The following is a 22,500-nucleotide window of genomic DNA, read 5'->3' as shown; positions in this document are numbered from 1 at the left end:
GTCAAACTTGTAAAGTTTTAACCCGAGTTTGTGAAGCAGTTGTGTGGAACGAGCTCATAGGTCTTGACACGCACACACCTGATGCAGTCCAACACGTCTCATGAATGTTAACTTCTGCTGTGTTTGCTGCAGCGGCGAGGTGTCGATATCGTGTCTCCAGGGTCACGCCATGTCCTTCACCAACTCAACGTGGCACCTGCTCCAACACACGACCTCCGCCATCAAGACGTGGGCTCAGGAGCTGCTGACACGAGCATAACACCCCACACACATCGTACACACGTGAAGCTCAATACACACACACGAGCCAGTCTGAGGCTCCTCTTCATCATGATTGGACTACGAGGGTCTCCAGGGCCCTTCTGTCTCCCGTATCGGCGGCGTTTGATTTTCTACCTGAGGCGTCTCCCTTTCCTGAGTTTTCTACTGCAGCTGCTCCTCTGACCTCTGGCCTCTCTCATGTAATTTATATCAAATGTAGGTTTGTAGATGATTTGTAAACATTTTTATTTAAACACATTCTAAAACTTGGTAGCGGGCAGAGAAATGACCAAAAAACATATTCCAGACTTGTCCAACCCACTGAAGACCTCCTCACATGCTCCTGCTCACTAGAACGTCCATCCCCGTGACTGTGTGTGTGTGTGTGTGTGTGTGTGTGTTAAAGCCATCATCAACCCTACAATAAGATGTCCAACATGAAAGCTTTGTTCAGTTAGAGTGGCGAAGGACTCTGATGGACAGAGCCCCTCTGACTGGGTGGCAGCAGGACAAAGAAGCCAATGTCCTGCGGCCGTTTTGTCTTTGCTGCTGCTTCTACTGCCTGTTTCTCACACGTCTTCGTCTGATCTCTCTGTTGAGCTAGAAGCAGCACTGCCCTGTGTTCTCATACTTGAAGGCTAATCATTATGTGTGTGCGTGCGTGCGTGTGTGTGTGTGTGTGTGTGTGTGTGTGTGTGTGTGTGTGGGTGGGCACACATCTACATGGGTGTTAATCTGAAACTACTGGAAGGTGATGAACCCCTCGCCAGTGTCTTCTACGCCACCATGTAACAAAGTTAACGTCTCCTGGGTGGAGATTTGGACCAGCTGCTTGATTCACCAACCCTCTTTGTATCCCAGATGTTGGGATGGATGTGGCGATGCCTGATGTCTTACTTTGTTATGTCAATGATTTATAATAAATACTTCCACCCCAAACACTGTTGCAGTTTTTGTCCTGCGTGAGGACAGTCACGTACATCCACGCCTCCACACTTCTTCCAGCTAACAGATGGACCACCTCCATGTGGAGCACACGTGTCACACCTGTGTCCTCGTTACCACACGATCCCCTACGGCAGGAACACGAAGGTAGCTGGATAGATAACAGCAGCTGAGATGGTCACCGCCGACACATCCGTCTGAGGTACGAGAGCTGGCTGAGTCAGAGATAGGATTGCATTTAGAAAGCAATAATGTCGTAATGGTAGTTGATCCCCCTTCGATAGCTCAGTTGGTAGAGCGGAGGACTGTAGTGGAATTATGGGAATCCTTAGGTCGCTGGTTCGAATCCGGCTCGAAGGAGGTAGTTTTTTGCTTCATTAAAGGCGAGGGAACGCAGTTCAATGCCTTCTGGAATCACTGGCAACATCAACTGTTCACAGTCGAACCCGTAAAGAGGCGCTACCGGGAACGTCAGCTCGAGGCTCGCGGGACGTTGCAATGTAATTAACATTCAAATACTTAGTGCACTTTTGTTAGCATAGCGGAGACGTTAGCCAGGGCGAGCTCGACCACGACGCAATGCAACAAAGTGTAATAACAATAGTAATAATAAATGTACAGCCTTTCTAACCAAGAAACATCAAAAAGGGTTTTCTGGGTAGTTATGTCATTGTATTTAATGAGTCTTACTTTAGTAAATGTGCTATGAATGGGGGATTAGCTCAAATGGTAGAGCGCTCGCTTAGCATGCGAGAGGTAGCGGGATCGATGCCCGCATCCTCCACTTCTTTTCGAAGGATCGCTAGTAAACTCCTTTTATAAAAAAGAAAACCTCTGCGCAGCGTAGTAAGAGGAAGACATATACTGGTAGCATAGGACTCGCATTTGTTGGCCATGGTTCGTGTTTTCATAAACAAACAAGAACCGAGAATGGTTCCGAATGTCAGAAAAAACCTTGTAGACAACAGAACCAATTAGGCAACGGGTCTCGGGTCACACTTGAAATAACATTATGGATACGACGTTGGTAGAACAGGCTCCATAGCTCAGTGGTTAGAGCACTGGTCTTGTAAACCAGGGGTCGCGAGTTCGATCCTCGCTGGGGCCTGTGAAGTGTGGCTTTTTTTCCATCACGTTCATCTGGTTATACGTTCAGACCTGCTCCCAGGCTCTCCAGTACCCGTCCATCGTCTGTCACCCCGTCCCACCTTCCTTGGTCAAAGCGGGGGGCGACGGTTTTGTGTGCGCAGGGGTACTTTAATCTAGGCTTCATGACACGGAAGTGAAAATAAAATTTCAAAATAAAGCGCATCTTTATTATTTAAGGAAAATTTGCAACAAATTGCGCATGTAGCTTGAGATTAAGCGACATTTTGTGATGATGATTTGTGATGTTATTTTGGGAAAAAAATGCCTGATTGTACACAGACAGAATTACAGTGAAAATGGACGTTTTGAATTGTTAATTTCTGATTGGTTCCTTTTTATATATTTTAAAACAAACCACTCCACTCCTTCAGGACAATGGTGCTGGACCCGTAAGACTCGTTCTGGCTGACTGGTCACAGTATCAGGATGCAGAGGTGAAGACATTTTCTCAACTTAAAAAAAAAAGAAAAAAAAACTACTGATGAGGTCTTCTTCCGGCTTCCTCCCACCTCGGCGAGGTTCATCCCTCAGTGATCAGCCCCGTCATGCCGGGGCGAGGGAGTTCCTCCGTGACTGAAAATAGGATCGATGTTGCCAATCAGAGCGTAGAACCGCGTAGGTAGATGTGCTTCCGCCTCAGCTGATGAGCCGCTGATGCGACTGCACTCACCTCCAGCTATAATTGCTGGAGTCAACACGCAAGGAAGTGACACACATGACGAGGTTTGCGTGTGTAAACACACACTCGGTGACAAGGAGCCTCAATGAACGACGTGATCTGGAAACAGTGACGCGGTTCCTGTTAGGCCCGCACGAGTGTCCTGGAACCTGGCGTCTCAGGGAGGCGGGAGGGTTGAGCTCATCTGAGATTGAACCGCAGTTGGACTCTCATGGTTGTTCAAATATGTGAAAGCAGCACGAACACGCCGCATGACCTTCCCACAGATGCAGGACAATAGACACGTCACGCGTTCATGGTGGTGATGTCATTGTGCTTCAACTCTGCAGATCAACTGACATCACATGGGTCCGAAGACTGAAATGTTTTGATCACAGCAACCTATTTCTCCAGGAAGCCTGTAGTTTCCAAGGCGACCACAAGGAGGCAGGCTTTGTCAGCGTCCAGGCCTCCATGGTTGCAGTCCGGTGCCAGACATCCGTGTCCTCACTGCTTTCCACTGATCCAGTATGGTGTCTTGTGGGATCAAACCTCAGGTTCTGGTCCGAGTCACAGTCTTTGTGACCTACACGTCTCTGCTGGCTCTCGTAGCTGCAGGCCCTGCCCGCGTCTGCCGGTTCTGGGCCGGCTGAGCTCTTGATTCTACCATCAACAAACAGGGAGGAAAATTAAGACTCCCGCCGGACACAAGTCAACAAACACGCACTCGTCCAAAGAATGTCAGTTATTCTCAAAGGATATTGAAGTCCAGCGAGAGATCAGAGGACAGATGTTGTTGTAGCCTGATCCTCAGCCTGCAGGACTCCTGAGACAGAACACTAACCAGAACACAGACTACATCCCAGACTAGATCCCAGACTAGATCCCAGGGGCGACTGCAGCAAACAAACATCGCACTAATGGCTGCATTTTCAGACACTTAAATGATTTATAAGTGTTAACGGAGTGTGGAGCACCGCTTTCATCTCTCGACAGAACGAAGACTTGTGGTGTTTTCTCTTCCATCTTGTTATGTCTGTAAACCCCCACCGACCCCCGTATGTGTCTCAGACCCCTGGACCACATCAAAGAAGTGGACACTGCCCTTCTGAGGCCCCAGTTTTGGTATTTTGGCTGACATCATCTTGCGCTTTGTCAAGCAGAGATGACCATATAAGGACAGGGGTTGGAGCTTGAACAGATTGACAGGTGGGCAGTGAGGCCGGTACCTGGAGCCTGGAGCTCAGGTGAATGTTGAGATTTGCCCTTTTTTTTGACTGATTTGACGGCTGCACCTCCAGTCGGATGTCGTCAGCCTGGGACAGTCGTGTCACGCGTGGGTCACGAAGCGAGTTTCTTCCATCATGTTGCATGTCGCCATCCCTGTGATTTTGGCAGTCAGGTGACAGGTTTTCACGCCATGACACTTTCTTTACTCTGGCATCCATTTTAGTCTGGACCAAATGAACATCATGTTATCCTGAACACCTGAATTGTTCTTCTTGGTCCTCGTTCAACACCTTTCAATCCCATGAGCCTCGGCTCTGTGGGGTTAGCAAACATGAACTCACGATCAAGCGTCAAGATGGAGCCGCCTGTGACAGGCGGGAGGAGGCTGTAAAGTGAAACACACCATTGTGAATGCGTCTTGTATCTGCGGTCTGGTGTGAGTGGAGGCTTCGTTGAGATCAGGGGTGTTGATGGTCCAGAACAAGGGGGCCTGTGTGTGCAGCGGGCGAGGAATCGGATCAAACGCCACATAATCCAGAAGTTTAAGATCCACCGGCATTTTCATACACGCAGCAGCGGCGGCGGGGCAGCTGAAGCATGCGTTTGGCTTTGTGCAGCATTAATGCAGTATCTGTCTGCTTCCAGGACCCAACAGTGTGTGTTTGTTTGTAAGCGACCGGCCTCGCTGGGGGGGGGGGGTCTGAAACAGGAGCAGCGAGTGCTTCAAGGGCTGTGCTGTTTGCAGGTCGAGTGTTTGCAGAACTCCCGGAGGAAATCTCATGTTCCTGCTGGCCAACAAAAGTAAACAGATCTGTAACCTCAGAGTGCTGGCGGCGGGCCGGGGCCACCGAGCGCCATCACACACATTCGCGGGCGAACGGCGAGTGTTGGATGCGTCTGTTCATGTTGTGAAGTCTTCATGCTAAATGGAAAGATTCTGCTCAGCGACACGCTGCTCTGTAAACTCTCCAGCGAATGTTATTTTTATGCATCTGTGGGGGAATTCTGGCTCTGTGTCAGATAACATTGTTTAGTCACAAAGTTTGGAAACTTCCCCTCTCTTTTATGTGCCCCCCCCCCCACACACACACACTCACACACTCACACATCTGCGGTTATTTATCTGTTATTCTGCAGCAGCAATGTGGTCAACATGTGTCTGGCATCCTTCCACTCAGAACTCATCTGCAGTCGACTCAGGAACCTCAGAGAACCACAGAAGACACACCTACCAGCTCTGATGGTCCAGGCTGCAGCCCAGACACACCCACACCCTCGCCTCACATCATGAATGTACGTATGTGTATGAATATGTATATATGTGTGTATATATGTATATGTATAAATATATGTATGTATATATGTATATGCATAAATATATGTATATATGTGTATGTGTATGTATAAATATATGCATGTATGTATGTATATATGTGTGTATATATGTATATGTTTATGTATAAATATATGTATATATGTGTATGTGTATGTATAAATATATGCATGTATGTATGTATATATGTGTGTATATATGTATATGTTTATGTATAAATATATGTATATATGTGTATGTGTATGTATAAATATATGCATGTATGTATGTATATATGTGTGTATATATGTATATGTTTATGTATAAATATATGTATATATGTGTATGTATATGTATAAATAAATAAATAAATAAATATATATATATATATATATATATATATATATCGCTATGCTGCATTTCCTCTCAGGTCATCAAGAGCAAGTGGAGTAAAGGCACCCTAACCCTGCAGGAATTAGAGTATCTAAGAGCAGTATTTGGATTTCCTAAGCTCATGGATTTTCATTACCCTGACCTTTGACCTTTTAATCTCCATGGTATTTAATCCCCTGGGGAGAGAATGGACTCCAATGAGGAATGGAGCAGTGTGGAACCACTGTGGACGAGGGGTCCGTAGAGGTTAAACCGTTCTCCCTGACTGGAAACCATCATTTGTATATCTGCCGTGTTCTGATGTTTAGTTTTTATTCTCTGGAACTGAACCAGAACTGAAGAGTACAACTCATGAAAAATGCATCAGTCTTGTGATTGACGAGGCTTCCTACGAGACGTTCCTGACTCCTGACGCGCACCGTCCCGTTGGAGGACAGAGAGCGTTCGCGTGGTCCGACTGTTAACCTCCAACAGTTACTTCAGGTGACAGACCAGAGGAAACCAGCGCTGAAGCCTGCTGGTTCTGGTACTGGCGCTGTTCTGTATTGATGTCTAGCAAGGATAGAACACTCAGAGTTGTTGTCATGGTCATAGCAAGAGTCAAATGCCACTGTGAATTTTTGGGGATGAGGTGTGTTTGTAGTCCAACAGGAAGTGGTCATCTCCTGGCTCCTCCCCCAGCAGCCAATAGGATCGCTCCATGTGATTGTGGTGATTGAATCAGTAAATCAGCTCTGGTGAACAAAAGTTGATGATCTTCCAGGTTGACTTCCGTGCTGGCTCGGAGACGAACCAGACGCTCGACTGTATTTGCTCGTTTCAGGTGATTGAGTAACTCACAAGGACTAAACCAAACGCAAAGTAATTGCTCAGCAGTTTGGGAAGTCAGGTGAGACGCTTGTTCACTGAGTTGGCGCGTAAATGAAAGACACATGAGAGTCAATGCAAAGTCTTTATATATTTCTTCAGCATAATTGCAACAACAGAAACTGAAAGCACACGCGTGATGCTGATGTATGAAGTGACATGAGGCGAGTGATTTCCCTTTGAGAACAGGCGCCTTCGTCGCTCAGTGCGATTAGTGCACCATGTTGAGTCATCGTCATTTCAAAGCAACAGCAAACTTACAAAAGAGAGGGAACAGACAAATAAATACTGTACAACACCATATATGGAATTCTAGATCATGCTTCTCTTCTCATGGTACTGCAGCACGTTTCCCTTCACGGTATCACCATCATCAACACGCAGCTGACATGAGCACATGCTCATATATCTCTGGTGTGTGTATATACACACACACACACACACACACACACGCGCACACACGCCCGCGAGAGGACGAGCGCGCGTGCGCACGCACACACACACACACACACACACACACATATGTATGTATATATACACCTTAAATAAAGTGCCTTCCATTAAAATGGGTGATTCCAAAATGTCCCTGTGTGTTCACACATACACATCTGGAGTTCCTGAAAGAAACCGGTTTGGAGTGAACCTCTGTGGAGGACGAGAGGATAGAGAGGACCATTTCTGACATGTTCTCAAAGTTACAGTGATATTTCACACTTTAAGTCCATTTGGCCTTTGGCAGTTAGCTTGGAGCTAATCAGACTGATGGCGAACAGCAGCAAAAACCTTCAAAAATGTATAATCCAGGTCTTCTCAATCCAGCCACATGCTCAATAATCCACACACACTTTGATCTGAGATGACAACAAACTAGAACACCTCTGGGTTTGTGAGCATGCGGCTGGACGATGCAGGTTCTAGGACAGTTCAGCTGTTGTTAGCCATCAGTCTCTATTAGCCTCAAGCTAAATATACATGGCTAGCTCTTCCTGCATTCTGGAGTCACATAGAAGTGATCCTGGGGGGAAAAAACATCTTAGTGAGATCAAAATACTTATTAATAAGTACTTAAAGACCAAATATACTTGTTGGGTGAAGTATCCCTCTAACAAGCCCGCCAATGAGGGTCTCACAGGAAACACCTGCTTGTTCTGTTCCCAGACCTTCAGATCTAATGGTGGAATATTTGGTAACTACTTCAGTGTCATCCAGAAAACGGCACCAACGCCGCGCCCTGAGACGGAGCAGCAACGGTCATTCTATCCAGTCCTCAGAACGTCGTCCGCAACAACGCTGCAACTGCCACGATGAATCGCATCAGTTTTTAGGGTTCTGACTGCTTTCAGAACCCTCATCTGTTCATCAGGTCCAATCTGGATTACACACTTGATACCGCCTACGAGGTCCGACACCGTCGAGGTAAATACATTTGTGAGCATGGTCCGTGAGTCCCCCTGAGATCAAAACTAGGAGCAAATCTGCTCTCTGTAGTACATTTGCACCCTAGAAAGTGGATTTACAGGCACCAACCGTCTGATGTGAACTCTTTGGCACCCAGATTCGATATTTTCCCCGGAGACACAAATGTGTGACAGAACATGTGAAGCCATTCTCATTCTCACATGAAAGCTCAGCAATAACTGGAGATAACATTTCAAAGCCTTTTAGCTTATCTCTCTGGTTCAGAGTCCAAATTGTCCTTGAGGGTCCTAAACCTTTACGGTGACTGCGGTGCTCCCTCAGGGTGGACCTTCACCTGGTTCCACTTCCAGAACCTTACAGATTTATTTACCTTTTTTATCAGCAGCATTATTGGAATATTCTTTTGATTTGTCAGTAGAACAAGCCGAAACCCATGAGAACCACTATCAGGTTGTTGCCCCCCCCCCCCCCCCGTAGGTGGGTGGAGCCAAGGTTGCCAGCAGGAGGAGTTAATATGGAGGGAGGCCATATGTCCTGCCAGATGTGTAACAGAGTGAGAAACAATGGACCAACACTGCATTTTTCTGCCATTTTTGTGATTCGATGGACTTGATCCGAGTGTGATCTCAGGACACGCCGCCAAGTCCTAAAGTGAGACGCCTCTGTCCACAGAACGGCATGTAAATGCTGATGCATGCTTGAGACAAAATATAGGATTATTGTTTGGGTAGAACGTCTCCTCTATGCTCTCAGGGTGGTGGGGAGCTCTGGGGGCGGCGCCTCAGTACTCCCGGGCCTCCTCCAGTTCGTTCATGAAGACGTCTTCGTGGGGGTTTACTGGGCAGCTCAGCCCATTGTTGGGGGGCCGCACCACGTGGAAGCGACTCCAGTCCCCGTTGCACAGGATCCATGGCAGCACATCCACTTTGAAGTGCAACTCAGGTGAGAACTCGGTGCTGATCAGGTTAGGCATGCCGGCGCCTTTGCCACGGGTGATCAGCCGCCTGCGATCATCATAGCAACAGTGCTGCGCTGCTAGCGTGGACGAGTCGCTGGACAGCGCTGAGCGGATGCAGTTGCGTGCTGATGGCTTGTAAATGTCAAGGCGCTCCTTGTGGCCACTGGCGTCCCGCCAGCGGAAGGGCCGGCCGTGAGTCTGGTCGTAGATGCTGACCACAGTGTAGGACACCTCCGAGGGGAAGGAACAGGGGCAGCTGGGTAGCTCAGACATGACCTGCTGGAGGTACCTCTGGAGGAACTCGCTCTTACAGTTGAGCCACTTCTCACAGCTGTCCACATCTACAGGACACATGACACAGGCATGTTACAGGACCCGTCCATGTCATCATTCATATGCAAAATGAACACAAGAACACGTTTCTCTAGACAATTCAGCGTGTTCTTGACAGACCTGTCATGGACGACCAGCTAGGGGGGACAGTTCTGAACAGGTGAAACAGTCCTGGAAGCTGGTAGAAAGTGTAACAGAGAAGCTTCCATGATCAAACCCACCTGTTCCAAACGACTCGGTGCCGTTCTCCATTTCGAAGGGGAACGGTTCCACCACTGCGTTGGCATCACCTGCAAAAGAGGAACGAGACCGTAGGTAAGAAAACAGCTGATGGGTTCCACGCACACCCATGATATCTGTCTCTGTTCCAGTGAAAGTGTCATCCTACCAGGACAAGCCTCCAGGTCACACCTGGAGGCTTCCGTCAGAGTGCAGGAGTAGCCACAGGACTTGGTCCTCTTCCTCTCGCCATGACCGCATGAGACAGAACATGGAGACCAGGGAGTCCACTCGTCTGTCTCCTTCTCTGTGGGGACAAGGTGCTTCTGTTACACACGGATCAGACCTTTAATAATGACACTGAAATGAAGGTTTGAAGGTTAAAGCAAAATATGGTTTAGAAAAAAAACAATCAAGAGTACGAAGGCGTGTAAAATTTAAGCAAATAATTAAATTTACATTCATCTAAGAAGCTAAAAACGAAGCAGCTGCTGAGATTATGAACACAAGAGCAGCAGCTAGGGAAGTCTTAAAGGTTTGATCCAGAATAAACTCAAATGAGTGTTTTCCCCAGCGCAAACATTCCCCAGCAAACCCGTGTCCTTTTTAAGACAGCTTCAGTCAAATTAGAGAGCGAGCGGCGGCGCTGTGGCTGTCTGCCTCTGCACCATGTTGCCTTCTGGTGTTAATAACACTGACAACAAGTGGCTCCTGATTAAAGGCAAACTGCGAGCAAAAATACCAGCCTGGGTGTAGCAAGCACCCAATTTGACTTTGTGGGCGTTGCCAGCTTGCCATGTGGCCACACGGGAACGAGGTCTCAGGAGAGTCTTAATTACAGAAGACGCTCTGGCGGACGTGGGTGATTTATGTACACTAACTCCTCAGAAGTGACCACTTAATGGGCATTGTTGCCTTCTGCTGGCTTGCCTCCCTGCTCAGCGCTCCCGCAGAGGAAGACTGTGGGCGTGGCGGCGGTGGGAGGACAGGTCTGTGGACACCTGCCTACATATGAGGCTACAGCAGAGTGACAGCTTGAGGCTGCGGTTCTCCACCCACCAGCAAATCCACCACGTTCTCTCTACCTATCCGCATCTCTCCCTCTTTCTGCCGACTTGAACTACGAAGACCCTCCTTTGTCCTCTCGTTACTGACCGTCTTAACCGCGGAACTCTGGTGTGAACAAGCTGAGACATTTTCCCATCAGAGGACGGCCAAACAAGGAGGGAAAGAGAACTGTCAAAGTTATGCAGAACCCTGACAGCCCACCCCCTGGAATTCTTCAACTGGCTCAAAGGGCCGAGCTGCAAAGGGCAGTGAGGGCCACCAGGGTCCGGGGGGGCCCATGGGGTCCCGGGGATGGATGAAAGGGCCGGCCGAATGGCCCCTGTCAGTCTGTGTTCCCAATCTGCCCTCTAATTGTCCACGGGCAGAGGGCTGTTTTGTCCCAGAGAACAGTGCCAGCCTCACGCTGCCATTAGTGAGCCCATCGGAGCCATCTTCAAAGGCGGGCCTCCGCGACCGGGATTTCCAGCGTTTACTTCAAAAAGCCCGCAATGTTCTGACAGTCGAGTGCTCCCAGTGCTTCGCATGCTGCCATTGTTGGGTTCTCTCTCCTGTCTCTCATGCCACCTCGTTCTCTCTTTCCCTGCTCAGGTTCCCATGATCTCGTCCGTAAATGTCCGGAATGTCTCTTTTCACACGCCGTCTTTCTCCACCACTGACACCGTCAGTCTAAACTTGGATAATGTCATTAACTGCACCACCTGGCAAAACTCACCATAGTAGCTCTGCATTGGATCCCAGCCTTCATTCCAGCGACTGTCCCAGTCTCCACCCACTCCGCTGGGTAAAGGCTCTTCACTACCGTAATCCAGAGAGTAATCTTCCTCCTCCTCTTCCTCACCGGTTTCCTCCATGCCTGAGCGGTTGTTGCTGTCCTCGCTGGAATCAGCATCGGTGTAACTCCAGAAAAGAGGCCAGAAAAGCTTCTTCCCTCCGATCCAGTCCACTGTGGACGAGGGGGAGGATGAGGACGGGAGCCACTCTTTGTCCTTGGCCAGGTCCATCTCCACCTCCATCTGGGGGTCGTCCACCACCTCGATGGTTACCTGCAGACAGAGGGAGTGCCCTGTGTTAGTTGGAGATACAAACCAAAAATTATCCTGTGTGACTAACATGTCATTGGCAGAGCAAGAGCTAAAGCTAAGATGGAGTTGCAGGTCCTCTTAGGAAATCAACCCTGAATGTCCCACGAAGACTATTTTAGCAAGCGCATATCCCCTGATGTGAGAGAGAGGCAGCCAGACGTGAGCGTGAGCCGACCGAACCATCCTCCCAGGGAGAGAACATTCTGGTTAACAACTCCTCATTACCTCTCTGACTCATCGAAAGCGCCGCTGATGTGAAGAGCAGATGAGAGGAAATCAGAACCGCTGTCATTGTTGGGGAATGAACTTCACAGCTAGGAAAGCAGAGGTCCGATGAGCGGCTGCATTGGTGTGGAATCTGGACTATGTGCTACAGTGGAAATGTCCTCAGGATGAAGGCTGCACAGCCAACATGGCTGCCATCATGAGTCCTTCTGACTACATGTGGGTTAAACCTCCCAGGAGAGGAGAACGACCCGGGGTACGGGAGATTACACCGCCCTTTTACTGCTGCAATGAACACAAAGTTGCCAAGATTATACTGAAATAATCAAATAATAGTTACACAGTACTGCAATCATGCTGTAGTTGTACTGAGGATATACTCATTTTATCCTGAGGTTACACTGGGATGATACTGAGATCATATGAGATTATACTGAGATCAAACTGAGATTATACTGACATTAAGAGATCAAACTGAGATTATTCTGACATTAAGAGATCAAACTGAGATTATTCTGACATTAAGATTTCAAACTGAGATTATACTGACATTAAGAGATCAAACTGAGATTATTCTGACATTAAGAGATCAAACTGAGATTATACTGACATTAAGAGATCAAACTGAGATTATACTGACATTAAGAGATCAAACTGAGATTATTCTGACATTAAGAGATCAAACTGAGATTATTCTGACATTAAGAGATCAAACTGAGATTATACTGACATTAAGAGATCAAACTGAGATTATACTGACATTAAGAGATCAAACTGAGATTATTCTGACATTAAGAGATCAAACTGAGATTATTCTGACATTAAGAGATCAAACTGACATTATACTGACATTAAGAGATCAAACTGAGATTATACTGAAATTATGAGATCAAACTGAGATTATACTGACATTAAGAGATCAAACTGAGATTACACTGAGATCAAACTGAGATTATACTGACATTAAGAGATCAAACTGAGATTACACTGAGATTATACTGAGATCAAACTGAGATTATACTGAGATCAAATTGAGATTATACTGACATTAAGAGATCAAACTGAGATTATACTGACATTAAGAGATCAAACTGACATTATACTGACATTATGAGATCAAACTGAGATTATACTGACATTAAGAGATCAAACTGAGATTATACTGACATTAAGAGATCACACTGAGATTATACTGACATTATGAGATCAAACTGACACTATACTGACATTAAGAGATCAAACTGACATTATACTGACATTAAGAGATCAAACTGAGATTATTCTGACATTAAGAGATCAAACTGAGATTATACTGACATTAAGAGGTCAAACTGAGATTATACTGACATTAAGAGATCAAACTGACATTATACTGACATTATGAGATCAAACTGACATTATACTGACATTAAGAGATCAAACTGACATTATACTGACATTAAGAGATCAAACTGACATTATACTGACATTAAGAGATCAAACTGAGATTATTCTGACATTATGAGATCAAACTGAGATTATACTGACATTAAGAGTTCAAACTGCGATTATACTGACATTAAGAGATCAAACTGACGTTATACTGACATTATGAGATCAAACTGAGATTATTCTGACATTAAGAAATCAAACTGAGATTATACTGACAGTATGAGATCAAACAGATTATTCTGACATTAAGAGATCAAACTGAGATTATACTGACATTAAGAGATCAAACTGAGATTATACTGAGATCAAACTGATATTACACTGAGATCAAACTGAGATTACACTGAGATCAAACTGCGATTATTCTGACATTAAGAGATCAAACTGAGATTATACTGATATTAAGAGATCAAACTGAGATTATACTGACATTATGAGATCAAACTGAGATTATACTGACATTAAGAGATCAAACTGAGATTATACTGACATTATGAGATCAAACTGAGATTATACTGACATTAAGAGATCAAACTGAGTTTATACTGACATTATGAGATCAAACTGAGATTATACTGACATTAAGAGATCAAACTGAGATTATACTGACATTATGAGATCAAACTGAGATTATACTGACATTAAGAGATCAAACTGAGTTTATCCTGACATTATGAGATCAAACTGAGATTATTCTGACATTAAGAGATCAAACTGAGATTTTACTGAGATCAAACTGAGATTACACTGAGATCAAACTGAGATTATTCTGACATTATGAGATCAAACTGAGATTATTCTGACATTATGAGATCAAACTGAGATTATACTGACATTAAGAGATCAAACTGCGATCATACTGACATTAAGAGATCAAACTGCGATCATACTGACATTATGAGATCAAACTGACATTATACTGACATTAAGAGATCAAACTGAGATTACACTGAGATCAAACTGAGATTACACTGAGATCAAACTGAGATTATTCTGACATTATGAGATCAAACTGAGATTATTCTGACATTATGAGATCAAACTGAGATTATACTGACATTAAGAGATCAAACTGAGATTATACTGACATTAACAGATCAAACTGAGATTAAACTGACATTAAGAGATCAAACTGAGATTATACTGACATTAAGAGATCAAACTGAGATTACACTGAGATCAAACTGAGATTATACTGACATTAAGAGATCAAACTGAGATTATACTGAGATCAAACTGAGATTATACTGAGATCAAATTGAGATTATACTGACATTAAGAGATCAAACTGAGATTATACTGACATTATGAGATCAAACTGAGATTATACTGACATCATGAGATCAAACTGAGATTATACTGACATTAAGAGATCAAACTGAGATTATACTGACATTAAGAGATCAAACTGAGATTATACTGACATTATGAGATCAAACTGAGATTATACTGACATTAAGAGATCAAACTGAGATTATACTGACATTATGAGATCAAACTGAGATTACACTGACATTAAGAGATCAAACTGAGATTACACTGGGAGCAAACTTAGATTATACTGAGATCATGAGATTATATTGTGCTCACGCTGAGATTATACTGAGATTATGAAGGTTTACAGCCATGACTCAGAGGACTGTCTCTGTTAGCATGGCTAACGGTGATGCTAGCTCTGACAGATGCTGTACTGGGTGACATCCAAGTAGCCCGTTTTAACAGCATGGAGCCAAGCACCTGAAATACCCACGTTTTTATTTCGTTGGGGGGTTTGAGAGGACGCTGCAGGTCATTTTTGGCCTACCCTCAGAGGTACATGTACCCCGGGTGGGACATCATGGTTTCAGATTGATTAATTGGGATGATTATTTTTTCAAAAGTGGGTGGACACTTGCACTCACAAGGAAAATTTACCAGTGACATCACTGTGGCTGTGTAAGCCCCTCCCACCTGGATGTTGGGGTTCTGTGAATTGACGTCGGCGTTGGCCAGGTCCGGGAAGTTCTTCAGGTCCAGGATGAAGGGTTTGCTCTCTTCCTCAGGCTCTGGCTGAGGCAGAACTCCGACGGAGCGGTGCTGAGGGTGGGACCACCTCCTCTGCTGGCTGGGGGGGTCGGGCAACATACTCTGCACCTGGTTCTGCTGCTCCAAAGCACCTGGAACGTACTGGACCCCGGCGCTCAGGAGCGGGTGGCCGTGAGCCTGATGGCATTAAGACACAAGCGCTGATCAGTGGAGGGACTCAGAGAGACATCCTGATTGGTTTAACTAGGCCCCGGCACACGCTCAAGAACCAAGGGCTACTTTTGGTTCCGCTGACATTTATGAGGGCTTATTAATGAGCATAAACACAAGTAGTGTTTGTTTTCAGGAAGAATCCTGATCCCCGGCCCGGGGCATCGAGCCACCGGCCCAGCCACCGGCCCAGCCACCGAGCCACCAGCCTCCGCTCCTTTCATTCTTTTCCCACAACGGTCGTGGCATGAAGGTCTGGGACAAAGAGGGGCCTGTGCCAGGGATCCTCTTTTAGCTTTAATGAGAGGGCTGGGGGGGGGGGGGGGTTGACCCCTGTGCTGCAGGGGCTCCTGTGTGTCGGAACAGGCCCACCACTTCATCTAAACTTCCAGGTTCCAGGGAGATCGTGACCGATGATCCTGTCAATCATTCCTCTCTTCTGACTGACCCGCCCACTGGATGATGTCATTAACTGTCATTCACCACTGCAGCAGAGACCCGGTGGGCTGGAGAGGAGAACCGTGGCTCGTAACCTCTGCTGCTCGACCCAATAGTACCAGTATTATATAATATCTCCAACTTAGCACCACTCAAAGCACTTTACAGTCTCAGTGTCCCTCTTTCTGTCTCTCTCTCTTTCTCACACACACACACACACACACACACACACACACACACACACACACACCCCTGGGGGAAGTGAGGATCGAACCAGCGATCCTTTGGTTGTTGGATGGCCCTCTGTCTCCAAGTAAAGCCACCTAATGTGCCGCAAGACTGGAACGGGACATATTTATGTTCCTCATCATGTGTCAGCTTATTGTGTGTGTCTGGAACACGCCAACACTGTGCACTTGTACATGCCAACATGTCCACCACCACCACACACACAAACACACACACACACACACACGGAAGCGCTGGTCTGTCCGCCCACGAGAGCTGAAACAGCAACACGAGACGTTTGTAATGATGGTAAAAGCCAGGAACGGTCATGAAACCTGGCACACGTGTACCTGAACACACAACTACATGTACTTTGTCAGTAGTTTCAGTTAAATACTCGCTGGTACATGATGTTGCTGCACAGCGGAAACATGGAACCCTGAATCGCATCAACAAACCCTTCAATGTAACCCACTGCTTTTGGCTGATAATAAAAATAACATCAATAATAACAAGTTAATGAGGGTCAGTACGGCTCGATGGGAGTTTAGAGGGACGCTCTTATTCACATCACAAACACACACACACACACACACACACACACACACACACACACACACAGTCCAGAGTTTTTTGTTTTTTTTGTGGGGGGGGCATACTTTCACGCCCTCCTCATCTGGTCCTGGGGGGCTCCTCTGATCAAAGGCCTGGCAGCGTGTGTTGAACCAGGCGACCGCGTGGATGCAGCAGACGGAGCCTCCTGCTTCAAGACGGTTTACAGTGAGGAGGCCAGGCGGCCTACCAAGGGAGGTGGGGGCTGTTGGGGGGGGGCGCAGGGTCTAGTGGGGGACCCGGGCCAGGGTCTAGTTGGGGACCCGGCCAGTCGGCGTGGCAGCTCTGATTTATGTGGCCGCTCATATCAAAGGCCTGTGTGCACTTGGCCGTTTCCATGCCATTACAGAAGAACAATAAACCACGGGCGCTCTTTGATCGCCATCGTTCACCAGTGGAAAAACATGCGATAACAAATGCTGGGGGGTGGGGGGGGGGGCAGCAGGTCCCAATGTTGGGGAAAAGAGGCCACACTACACCCCCCTGTCCTTTCCTTCTGCAGCGATGAGGGTAAAAACCCCAAACAGGAAATTCCACATTAACACAAAAAAGAACCAACGAAACAATCAGATGAATGACACTTGACCCCCCAGGGCCACCGCCACCCTGGTCTGGTTACATAAGCACCCCCCCCCCCCGCACCCCCACAACCATCCTCACGCATCTCTTCTCTCTCTCTCTGCCACTTATGGACACACACCCCCAGCAGGTTACAGCCAAGGTAGCGTGGCCCCCCCCAGCAACCATCACCCCGGCAACCGTCCCTCCACCCTGGTGCTGTGATGTCAGTGACACGGATGGGGGGTGGGCATGGGCCACACAGGACGGAGGGCCAGTCTGACACACACACACACACACACACACACACACACACACACACTCCGACCTGACTATACATGGACAGAGAGCGAGTCTGTAACTTTGGCTCCTTCGTCTTTGCTGCGCTCTGACGAAGGAGCTTCTGCTCGCTTCTGGTTCTCTGACGGCGGCGGGCTGTCCCGCCGCGTCCCGCCGCTCTGACTGACGCCCTCACGTGTTTGTACCAGGGCCACAACAGAGACCGCAGACGCGAAGATGACGAACGTAAACAAAACAACCGCTACCTGTTGTTCCTGAGGTCAGGTCGGTCTGACCGGGACCGAGTCGCTGCTTCAGAGACCAGACGGGGTGTGTGTGTGTGTGTGTGTGTGTGTGTGTGTGTGTGTGTGTGTGTGTGTAGGAACGCACCTTATGAGCAGCATTCTTGTGCCTGGGGGGGAAGGCGGCCCCCAGGCTGACCCACAGCAGCGACCACAGCAGCAGCCGCATCTCCTCCGCCGCCTCTTCCGTCCGCGCGCTCTGAGGTTCGGACCCGGGACCTGGTGCTCTGGTTCGCTCGCGCTGGGTCTCTGGGTCTCGCGTGTGCTCCTCCCGCAGGTCCTCGTGAGTGCAGATGAACTTTCAGGCCTCGTCGAACCTGAACTGAAGCATTTTATGAGGAAGACGCGCCCGCGAGTCCGGCGGTGCCCCGCAAGCTACCCATGTCCGCCCCGGTGAGTCCCGTAGGCTCGAGCTTCTCCATAAAACCCGTAGTCGCGGGTCCTTAAGTAGCGGGAGACGCAGAAACCCACGCAGCCAGAACCTCTCCGTCCGTCCGCACCGGCGCGCGCTCATTCGACTAGTTTACACCGTGACTCATCCCGCCCCGGGGGGGGGGGCCTCTCCCGATACATCTGGAGTTCAGAGAGCTGCCGGTAATCCGTTACCCGCTGTTGCCTGCGCTCGCTCGCTCGCGCGCGCGTGCGTGTGTGCACCGCCCACCAGCTCACTAAACTCTGAACCTGCCTTTTACGCACGCATTCCCGGGGGGGCGGGGGCATGAAAAGTCCTTTAACAACCTGGAAAAGTTACGGTATTCGATAGGAGGGCTTTATTTTAGTGTGAAAATCCGGGAATTTACCGGGACACCTAAGATTCACGTTTAGACGTCCAGAGACAGAAACCTTCCTAAGTGAGGTGGGAGCCTGAACACACCTGAACCCGAGCCCTGAACCGGAACCGGAGCCCCGGTGGCGGGATCCTGTGACTCAGAGGACGTGACTCACGTCGGTTTCCCTTCCTCTGCTCTACCGGCTCGAACTACTGGATCCAGGCTGCTCTTCTTCATTCGTCGTCCCAGCGCTTTGATCTTTCCTCCTCTCAGGCGTTCTTCAGCTACGTCACGAGGATGAACGGTGTAATTGTGACAGAGGAGGCTCGTGTTGGGGGGGGGGGGCAAGAGGCCTTAGGGGTCACAGGTCACAGGTATTCGTGGAGGTTCGTGAGACTCTGACGGTTGAGAACCGGATCCCAGTCACGTCCGCCAACGACCACAAGCGGATGAAGTCGGTAGAGTCCAGGTGAGCTTCAGGGGCGGAGTTACACTTGTCAACAGAGTGACAGACACACAGGAAGTTTGATGAACAATATTTAATGAAGTCACACTGAAAATCAGACTAACTGAAGCTGGACAGTCGGTTTGGAATGCGGCCCACAGGGCCCTCGTGGTTCTTACAGCTGGAAGAGGAACATTTACACGTGGCGCCCCCAAGTTCCTGTAAATGTCAGTGACTACGTCATCCTGGCGTTCCCAACGCCTGTCGGTAGATTAGAGCGTCAACCTTCCACACAGCTGCCTGCTGACAATCACACGCTAAATAAATAAAGCTTGTGTACATCAGATGAGCGTCGGAGCATCGTCATACGTACAGAGAGAACCTACAGTGTCACGGCGCGATGAACCGGAAACTCTGGAGGAGAAAGAACAGCTCTGTAGCTGCTAGAGGAGAAGGGGGGGGGGGGTAGTGAGGGGGAGAGAAACAGCCCTCCGTCTACCTTCCTGGGATTCTTCTGGAACATCTGCTTTACATTTTTACAGAAGAAGAAGAAAACACACACATTATATATATATATATATATATATATATATGTGTGTGTGTGTATAAATATGTATGTATATACATATTTATACACATACACATATAAATGTGTGTGTATGTGTATAAATATGTATGTATATACATATTTATACACATACATACACATATAAATGTGTGTGTATGTGTATAAATATGTATGTATATACATATTTATACACATACATACACATATATATGTGTGTGTGTGTGTGTGTGTACACAGACACACGGTGCTTCTGTCAGGAGGATTGCCGTACTCTGCTGTTGGTGGATCAGGTGATAAATGTGTGAGTTCCTCTGATGGATTTTCTGTAGCAGCGTTGCCCCCCCCCCCCCCCCCCCCATGACCCACCTCCCACTAAACTATCGATCAGTTATCGATCAGTTGTCCTCGTGTCATTACAGCTGATTTATAACTCTGAATTTTCTTTCTTCTGGTCTCCCTGGCGTTTGAACCTTGCGCCTGGTCGCGCAGACAGGAAACAGTCGTTGGTGCGCTGGAGTCTGAGCGACACAGACCCAAGTCATTCAGGGTGAATCATCTGGACCTCTGCAGGTTTGAAGATGTTCCCACCCCCAAGACTTTGGTTGTGGAGCTGCCTGGTGTGATGTGAGGTGAGAGGGTGGGGGAGTGGGGGAGGGGCCGGACAGACAGGAAGTGGCTCAGTCCTGCAGCAGGCTCTCCTCAGACATCCAGGCCAGCGAGGGAACAGGCTGCTCACGTCTGGAGTACTTCAGCTGGAGCAGGTCGCCCACCTCACTGATGGCCTCCAACGCCTGGCACGAGAACACAGGAATGCCATCAGTACCACCCACACCAGTCAAACACATGAACATGTCAGAGTGCAGCGAGAGGGGGGAGGAGCCAGACGCTGGCTCCTCCCCCCTCTCCTCCACAGTAGAAGCCTGTATCAGTGCCGCCACACTGAGAGACACCTGGAACCAATTTACCTTCCTCCTGACCTTTCTTCTGATTCCACGCTTTGAGGAATAGCGAGGGCTGGCTTTTCCAAACACGGAAAAATCAGCCCTCCGAGCTTCGCTGCAGAGGCGACTGTTAGAGTGGCGAGGACAAGGAAGACGAACAACGCGTCTCAGGAGACCAACAGTCTCAGAGGAGGGCGCGTGTCCACACACACACACACACATACACACACACATGCGCGGGCGCACACACACACACACGCGCGCACACACACACACATACACATGCACACACACACACACATGCGCGCACACACGCGCGCACACACACGCGCACACACACACACATGCGCACACACACGCGCACACACACACATGCGCACACACACACGCGCGCACACACACGCGCACACATGTGCACACACACACACACATGCGCACACACACACACATGCGCACACACACACACACGCGCACACACACACACACACGCATGCCAACCTAAAGTTTTGTTTTAAGTGCAAATAAAAAAATAAAATGAGATCAAAAACAGAAGGTGCAGCCAAACCGAAGCTGTTACATCTTGTTTCTAATCATGTCCTCCGTGAGGTGTGTGTGTGTGTGTGTGTGTGTGTGTGTGTGTGTGTGTGTGTGTGTGTGTGTGTGGCTTACGGTGTCGAGCATCTCAGGTGTATGAGCAGCAGAAACACAGAAGCGGGCTCTGGACTCGATGATGGGGGTCGCTGGGAAGCCGACGACCACTGTGCCGATGTTCCTCTTCAGCATCTCCCGACCAAACGCTCTACAACAAACAGGGCTCTTTAGTAACCGGGGACTCGGGTCCATGCCCCACCGCGACCTCCTCAGTGACATCATGAAGCCACGTACCCGATCTTGGCAGGCATGTAGAGCATCATGGGTACAACTGGTGAGTCCTCATTGCCATAAATGATGAAGCCCAAGTCGCGCAGTTTCCTGCGGAAATAGGTGGTGTTCCGAGACAGCTGCCGGAGGCGGTCTGCTCCTGGAGAACAGACAACATGCAGGAGGGTTCTCAGAACTCAGAGCTGGCGAGCTCCTACGTATTCAGCCCGTCTGTCTGATGATGCTTTTGTGGTGAGAACAAACATGCTAGCAGGGCGGTGGACAGGTCAGGGCCTCCTGCAGACGGGGGCGGGCCTCCTGGATCAGTCTGAGTCTGAGGTGAGGGCGGCGGTCCATCGTAAACACCGCTGCAATGTTCTCACGTACAATGGCTGGCGTTGTGGTCGGCTGGGAGTATCACATCTAGCAGAAACAATGTTCGACGTTCTACTGCAGGCAGAACTTGTTGAGGACTACAGGAAGACTGGTGACGTCACAGAATTCCAGGAAGCTGTTTTAGTGATGTCACCAGAGGGAATCAATACAGAAACCCTGGGGTGGTCTGAGGAGGAATGAACGCCACCTATTATCAGGTCTTGATCAGGAGCCGGCGTGGGCGCCACTGATGAAGGTCTCGTTATCATCAAAGGCCAACAGGACTCAGGAGGTTTCAAACAAGCCACGCCTCCTGAGATACAAATCTGACGCCAAGA

At 48.2% G+C, this 22,500-nt stretch overlaps 3 protein-coding genes, 1 long non-coding RNA gene and 3 other non-coding genes across 8 annotated transcripts in view; 5 read left to right on the top strand and 2 right to left on the bottom strand.

Moving 5' to 3' along the window:
- The window catches only part of tmem214 (transmembrane protein 214), a 13,060-nt gene extending 12,231 nt beyond the window's left edge, over positions 1-829 (top strand). The window contains exon 17 of the mRNA XM_086190239.1: positions 133-829. Within this exon, the coding sequence (XP_086046365.1) occupies positions 133-259 (127 nt within the window). The 3' untranslated portion in view covers positions 260-829. The remainder of the gene's footprint in view (positions 1-132) is intronic.
- Positions 830-1,346: 517 nt separating this feature from the next.
- On the top strand, positions 1,347-5,461 carry LOC147242153 (uncharacterized). Its single transcript, XR_015110581.1, has 3 exons — positions 1,347-1,408; positions 2,727-2,789; positions 5,422-5,461. It is a non-coding gene; the product is annotated as an uncharacterized LOC147242153 (long non-coding RNA).
- On the top strand, positions 1,481-1,566 carry trnay-gua (transfer RNA tyrosine (anticodon GUA)). The gene is given in 2 exon segments: positions 1,481-1,517; positions 1,531-1,566. It is a non-coding gene; the product is annotated as a tRNA-Tyr (tRNA).
- Positions 1,918-1,990, top strand: trnaa-agc (transfer RNA alanine (anticodon AGC)). The gene has a single exon. It is a non-coding gene; the product is annotated as a tRNA-Ala (tRNA).
- trnat-ugu (transfer RNA threonine (anticodon UGU)) lies at positions 2,242-2,314 on the top strand. The gene has a single exon. It is a non-coding gene; the product is annotated as a tRNA-Thr (tRNA).
- A 1,436-nt stretch (positions 5,462-6,897) lies between the features above and the next one.
- ism2b (isthmin 2b) lies at positions 6,898-18,713 on the bottom strand. Of its 2 annotated transcripts, none has more exons than XM_086188876.1 (6): positions 18,291-18,713; positions 15,465-15,752; positions 11,525-11,855; positions 9,914-10,051; positions 9,747-9,815; positions 6,898-9,533 (listed from the first exon to the last, which is right to left on the bottom strand). In XM_086188876.1, exons 1-6 carry the CDS (start codon positions 18,369-18,371, stop codon positions 9,016-9,018), a joined length of 1,425 nt encoding a protein of 474 aa, XP_086045002.1. In that variant the 5' UTR covers positions 18,372-18,713; the 3' UTR covers positions 6,898-9,015. The 2 variants fall into 2 exon arrangements, with proteins under 2 accessions (XP_086045002.1, XP_086045003.1); XM_086188877.1 differs by having other exon boundaries at positions 15,501-15,752.
- Positions 18,714-20,152: 1,439 nt separating this feature from the next.
- Positions 20,153-22,500, bottom strand: part of sptlc2b (serine palmitoyltransferase, long chain base subunit 2b) — a 15,973-nt gene continuing 13,625 nt past the window's right edge. Inside the window, exons 10-12 of the mRNA XM_086188874.1 lie at positions 21,812-21,947; positions 21,596-21,725; positions 20,153-20,776 (exon numbers count right to left, since the gene is read on the bottom strand). Of these exons, the coding sequence (XP_086045000.1) occupies positions 20,663-20,776; positions 21,596-21,725; positions 21,812-21,947 (380 nt within the window). The 3' untranslated portion in view covers positions 20,153-20,662. The remainder of the gene's footprint in view (positions 20,777-21,595; positions 21,726-21,811; positions 21,948-22,500) is intronic.

Source organism: Aulostomus chinensis, chromosome 20, assembly GCF_037954235.1.
Source record: "Aulostomus chinensis isolate RoL2024-O1b breed Wild chromosome 20, RoL_Achi_v1.0, whole genome shotgun sequence".
NCBI lineage: Eukaryota > Metazoa > Chordata > Actinopteri > Syngnathiformes > Aulostomidae > Aulostomus > Aulostomus chinensis.
Note: the sequence above shows the minus strand (reverse complement) of the source record. Positions and strands in the feature narration are given on the sequence as shown.